The sequence below is a fragment of the Nematolebias whitei genome, chromosome 1 (assembly GCF_014905685.2).
Source record: "Nematolebias whitei isolate Nwh7 chromosome 1, NemWhi1, whole genome shotgun sequence".
Taxonomy (NCBI): Eukaryota; Metazoa; Chordata; class Actinopteri; order Cyprinodontiformes; family Rivulidae; genus Nematolebias; species Nematolebias whitei.
The window spans coordinates 34,158,657-34,165,213 of record NC_056498.1 but is presented as its reverse complement, the minus strand read 5'-3'; the positions used below and the strand labels follow the sequence as shown (position 1 = coordinate 34,165,213).

Genomic DNA, 6,557 nt, shown 5'->3' with positions numbered 1-6,557 from the left:
AGCAAGTGTTTTGTACTTGTCTTTTACCGAGCGTTTTCTATTATTAGTTGTTAGCTAGCCTTTTGATACTTTTAGGAAGACATTTTCTAGATTAAACTTTTAGCTAATGTTTTGCTGCTTTAGGGTTTTGCTACTTTTAGCTAGCTTTGCTAGCTTTTAGCTAGCATTTGAATTATCTTAGCTTTTAGCCATTGTCCTGCAACTTTTAGCCAGCGCTTTACTATTATTAATTGTTAGCTAGCCTTTTCATACTTTTAGCATGCCATTTTCTTTGCTTAACTTTTAGCTAATCTTTTGCTGCTTCATTTTATTGTTTTTAGCTTTTCTCTACTGTTTTGCTACATTAGGACAATTTTGGTTTTTAGCTACCATTCGGATACTTGTAGCTGTCGTTTGCTTCTTCTAGTAATTAGTAAGTGCTTTCTACTTTTATCTAGCGTTTTATTATTTCTTGTTAGCTATAGCCTTTTGATACTTTTAGCAAAACATTTTCTAGATTTAACTCTTAATATTTAGCTCCTTTAGGTAGTGTTTTGCTACTTTTAGCTAGCATCTATATTTGGCTTTTAGATAACATTCAAATTCTCTTAGCTTTTAGCAATTGTCCTGCAACTTTTAGCTAGTGCTTTGCTATCATTAGTTAGCTAGCCTTTTGATACTTTTAGCATGCCATTTTCTACGTTTAACTTTAAGCAAACATTTTGCTGCTTTTGCTAGTGTTTTGCCACTTTTAGCTAGCATCTATATTTGGCTTTAAGCTAGGGTTAAGATTCTGTTCGCTTTTTGCAACTGTTCTGCTATTTTTAGCTTTAAACAGTGTTCAGTCAGGTTATCTGGATGGTCTCTTTTTTTAATGAGACGTTTCATCCTTCATCCAAAGAACTTATTCAATCTGAGGAGACAACAAACAAACTGATTCTCACAAACAGCATACAGTACTCCATAGTGGAAAAAAACAGTTTGCTGGTGCTAAGATGGTCTCCAGGGCCCGCCCTCTCCCCCGTCAACTCCTCTGAGACAGTCATGCCAACGTGGCTCAAAACACTAAAGTTCATGCTTAGTAATCCTTTAAGTTCTTCAGAAAGTTTTAGCAAAATGTAGACCTTTAAAAAGAATTGCTCAAAGGGTGGAGTTATTTCAGTGTATGCAAAAAGAAAGTAGTGTACACATTTATAAGTGATGTTCCGTTATTTAGTTATGAACAGTACTACCTTATCATCCGTGACATCAGGCATGGAGCACAGCATGAAGAAAGAAGGAAAAGCCTTCGTCCAGCCTAGGCTAACGGCTAGCCAAACCAGGGCCTTTTTTTGGTTCATTTGTTTACGTTTTATAAAACAGTGTTTTCTCAAAAACAACATACAGCTGTGAAAAACGCAATATTAGCCGATATTAAATCTCCACACGTTTGAACGAAACTGGTTCTTTAGTTTGTCGCCGCTTTCTCAACCGAACGTCCATGTTACTGCGTATACGTTTGCGTGACTAACATGCTAACATTCTGATAAAGAGACAAACACATTTCTTCTGCAATTAAGTTTAATTCATAATTTGACCACAGTTACTTTGGATATTCATATACAGCGGTGGGCACAGCTAACCAAAAAGTTAGCTAACCGCTAATTCGTGAAGTAAAAAATTAGCTTAGCTAGCGCTAAACAGATTTTTTTTAAATTAAGTAAGCGAACACTAAAGCGCTAATTTTTATCATACACTGCTGTCGCTAACACTGTAAGACTGTCTGTAATGTGACAACGTTGTAAGTGAATGCATGTACAGTAGAGCCAGTGTTGCCAGGTGAGAAATGTAGGATTATCGTACTAGAGACATAAAATTATCATATTTTGAGGGAAATTATCGTACACCTGGCAACACTGAGTAGAGCAGAACTCTGCTGTGCTGAAGCAGAGCGATGCATTCAATGTGTGTCGGACATCTCCCTTATGCCATTTGCTATAATGAATTAACTCACATTGGTGATCCTCTTTGTGGTTAACTACTTTTATAAACTAACTACAAAGCTGCTGTGCGTTGTCATCGTTAATCTGTTTGGCTTAAAGTAAAGAGGTGAGAAATGTGTGAGAGAGTCACATCCCAGAGACAGTATGGGCGTTGCAAAGTATGATGAGTAGGAATTATTTGTGCAATGTTTCTGACTGTTTGGAGTGAAAATGTGTTCTTCGTGTTATTTTCTTGTTCTGGTTTGGCGTTTATGATAAAGTTTCTGTTATTGGCTGTAAACCGACACCACGAGTCAGAGACTGTTTGCTGTAGATATGACGTGGTGATGTCACTGAGTGCATCCTTAGAGTTGCATCACATAGCTCTATGTAAGCCATCATCTCCTATATGCTTTTATTATGGAGGACTGATATAAAAAATGTTGCAGACTTCAATTTACTGGATTTAAACTCAGCAGAAGCTAATTCTACTAAAGGTTTAAATTAATTTTTTTTAAAAGCTAATCTGCCTAACAGAAAATAAAGTTTGTTCTGGTATTAGGGGATCAGTGGAACTGTGCGCACCACTGTTTACAGTATGTTTCAGTTATTTTTAAATGAGTAAATATTGCTGGGATTTTACCAGTTAACAGTCAGTCCACAAGTTTAAATCCATCCCCACCAGATAGCCGCCCATCTTAAGTCTGATTCTGTTCTTCCTGTTAAAAGAGAGTCATTTCTCTCCACTGTCACCCACCACCCTGCGCTTGCTCAGGGTGGAAAATTAGATTAAAATAATTCTGACATGTCCTTGCTCCATTAGAGATAGGCAGCATTTTCCGATCCTATTTACTGAATCTATATAATATATTCTAAGTGGATTGGATTCAAATCTGGATCAGTTTTAAACTGACTTGACTTGAATATATGATCTGAACTTGTTGGCTTAATTTTTGTAAAGCACTTTCCTTATGTGGATGTTTTCCTTTTGTTTTTACACTGAGCTGGTTAGGTGTACCAGGAAGTTGATTTTAAACTGAGCTTATGGCTCCATCTTGTGTAAGAAAGACACAGTTACAGAGCAAAATAAGATCATGTGATGGTTGGTCCACCTCTTCTGCCTGTTTGCAGTGTTTCAGAAGAAGAAACCAAAGGAGGCCCCTGGTGTGTTTTCACTTCACTCAAAAGCAGGTGAGCGCATAGAGTGTTTCATAAAGTGTTTCATAAAGTGTTTGTTATATATTTTTTATATATATCTTTATCGCTACATAGAAGAAGAATTGACTGTATCTTCATCTTTATTGACTGGAATAAATAAAAAAATAATAATTTAAACGTTCACGTTTCTGTGGTAGAAGTTCAAAATTCTCAAGCAAGCCAACAGTAAAATGACTGATCTGGCATTCCTTCAACAAATGGCTGCTTTTCATGCTAAGGTTTAAAACCAACATAATTTTATGTAAAAATAAAAATAAAGGAGTTAAACCGTTTTGGTCGAACTTCAAAAGTAATCTTATACATGACTACACTTATCTGTGCTCAGAGTGGATGTTGGGAATGACGCTCAGCTACTGTCCCACAAAACGTTACCTGTGTTTCTGTAAGTTTGACTGCTTTAAGGCCATTTTTGTGGTTGCTAAGATGATAAGCATCATGAATTTGACTGACATCTAGTGATTTAACGAAAATCCGTCCAGTCGTTTACGAGATATTTTGCTAACAGACAAACAGATTATTAATGTGTAATGTGTGTGTATATATATATATATATATATATATATATATATATATATATATATAGTCATCATTGTATGTTCCCATACAATGGTGAAATTGGCTCTCTGCATTTAACCCATCCACCACCAGGTGGAGCAGTGGGCAGCTATGGAAGGTGCCTGGGGAGCAACTGGGGATGAGGTGTCCTGCTCAGAGACACCACGAGATGTGAAATGACTGGGGATCGAACCCGGAACCTTCGAGTCCCGAGTCGGCTGCCCTGCCCCTACACCATCTCGGCCCCTATACACAATCTCCATCTATTACATAAAACATAATCACCTTCCTTTCATGGCAGTGAGCACTTAGCAAGTTATGCGAGTCACCATACGGACATAAAAATAAAAGTTTTACCGGTAGGTTAAGAAAATTCTTCTGTGGATGAATCATTTTGGATACATCAAGACCACGTTGAAACATTATTTGGCAGTTGTTCACAGATTATTTTATTGTAAAAAGTTAAAAACAAATTTGCATTTTGTCAATTTCCCAGATCACCAATACATGTGTGTTTTTGTTGTTGTTTCTTGCAGGACATAAGCGAGAAGGCAGCATCACCTCCACCTACGACACGTTTGTACCGAACCGGATGCCCGGGCTGGAGCGGCTCGTCGAGCTGCAGCAGAGGGTGAAGACCGGCTCCCTCACCGTGGACGAGGCTGCCGACCACTTCAGGGACTGGCAGCGGGTTCAGAAGGGTGTGGACACCAAGAAGGAGGTCTGCACACATGCTCACAACATGTACACAGACACACACTCAAGGAAACGGGGTGACCCACTGAAGACTGAATGAGGACCGGGAGCAATGGTGACAGCTGAGCCTAATGGGTATGAGAAGCAGGTGTGAAAGGTTAACAGAGTCCAAGAATAACTGAGGAAATGGCTGAGATACTGAATAAAAGGAATCTCAAAATCTAGAAATTAACGAAATCCACATCAAGAAAAAAAAACCTACTAAAAATATCCCCCAAAACCATTGCAAAGAACTAGGGGTGCACCGATAAATAGGCTGGACGATTTATCGGTCCCAATTTCCTTCATTTTGGGTGATCATCGATCTGCCGATACTTACACGAGAAACTGATTTGACCTATTTTTTTGTAGCTTTAACAACAATTGTCTAACCCAACATTTTTCAGTCAGGTCATTTGGACGGTTTCTTTTTTTGTGCTGAAACGTTTCGCCTTCAATCCGGAAGGCTTCATCAGTCAAGGAAACACACAACACAAAAATGATTCTTTCTCCAACAGCTCACTCCAAAGTGGAACAAACCAGTTATGTTGGTGCTAAGATGGTCTCTTTGGCATGCCCCCTCCTCCATTGCCGGCCCTCTTCCTTGTTGACAGTCGTGTCAAACTGGTTGAAAACAACAAAGTCCATGCTCAAAAGAAACTGTCCAGATGACCAGACTGAAAAATGTTGGATTGTATACCTGGATTATCGAGCATGGACTTTGTTGTAACAATTGTCTAAACTTCATTTATACCTCATGGCCAGTTAAAACAAGTTTGCATTGTTTACAGGATATGGGTATGTTGTATGTTTTTCAATAAAATAAGATTGGAAAATTGGAAAAGACCGTTCTTATTCACAAACGGAATTATACCAGTACATTTTCCTTAATCTAGTATATTGAACAGCGATCCATGCGACCCGGAAGTATTCATTTTAGCGCATGCGCAAATGAGTTACACTACGGATTGGGTTCCGCAACAGATTGGGTAACCACAGGGCTTCCCTGCTCAAACTACTGCCCCCGCGACCCGACTTTGGAACAAGTGGAAGACAATGGATGGATACATACATAAAAAAGGTGGTTTGAACAGTGGCACCTCCTGTACTGTTTAGGGGGTTGGGATAATGCCCCCCTTGGTGGCGCCCCTGGATTTTAAACTTTTATACGATAAAGTTCTTCCCTGACCTCCAAGGTTATGCATTTCTAAACGCATCAGTGGACTTTTTTCCAGATAAAAGCGCTTCAACCATTGCTTTTTAGGCTTGTTTTGTAGTAAACTGCAGTTTGAATCTATGATTTTATGAAACATTATCACGAGGTTGAAAAAGTGTCTTTGTTACAAAGTACCGATCTTTGTCACCGTAGGAGAACCAGAGTCTGCTGAGAGCCACTGTTGTTGACGACAGCGCCTACGGTAAATTAGGAGTGCTAAAGTCACAAATCACCGATGTTCAAATTAAACCCTGAAAAATGTGAACGTCTCTTCTCTCCCTGTAGATAAAATCATCAACATGCACCAGACGCCAAGTGAGTGTTTCAAGTCTCTCAGAGGAAACTTTACTAATGTCCGGACTCATTTATTTAACTTTTATTTAACAATTTTCTGTTCATTCTGTAAAATCTCCCCACCTCTGGGCATTACAGTGAATCAAAGTCAGAGAGGAACCCAACCACCGGACTCTGAATTTTACAGCAAACCACTCAGAGGGCAACAGGTATGTTTCCAAAAATATATGTAAAATAAAAAAGACTGTTTGTGCTGTAAAATAAAAACAATATTAAAAAGAAGTCTTTTTTTTCTTGTCATTTGTTTTGCAGATCTTTCAGAAAGCTGACAAATGATGAATGCTCTTTGGAAAGACGAATCAAAATGTCAAAATCTGCCTCGTTCGTTTATTTAAAATACTTTCTGTAACATTTTATTTATATTTAAGTACCATCTGATAAGTTGATTACTCTATTAATTACCGTATATTAAGTTTAGGTATTTTGTCAAACAATATACTTTTAAGTATTAATTTATTATTATTATTTGTAAAATTGGCAAATAAGTGGATTTTGATCAGTGATTGTACGGCTAGTTAAATGGAAAGTTTCGATATTTT

General features: G+C 38.0%; 1 protein-coding gene across 1 annotated transcript in view; it reads left to right on the top strand.

The window, feature by feature from the left end:
- The window catches only part of LOC119408875 (B-cell scaffold protein with ankyrin repeats-like), a 38,787-nt gene extending 32,493 nt beyond the window's left edge, over positions 1–6,294 (top strand). The window contains exons 10-14 of the mRNA XM_037675766.1: positions 3,072–3,131; positions 4,250–4,434; positions 5,818–5,866; positions 5,950–6,167; positions 6,271–6,294. Of these exons, the coding sequence (XP_037531694.1) occupies positions 3,072–3,131; positions 4,250–4,434; positions 5,818–5,866; positions 5,950–6,167; positions 6,271–6,294 (536 nt within the window). The remainder of the gene's footprint in view (positions 1–3,071; positions 3,132–4,249; positions 4,435–5,817; positions 5,867–5,949; positions 6,168–6,270) is intronic.
- Positions 6,295–6,557: the final 263 nt, after the last annotated feature.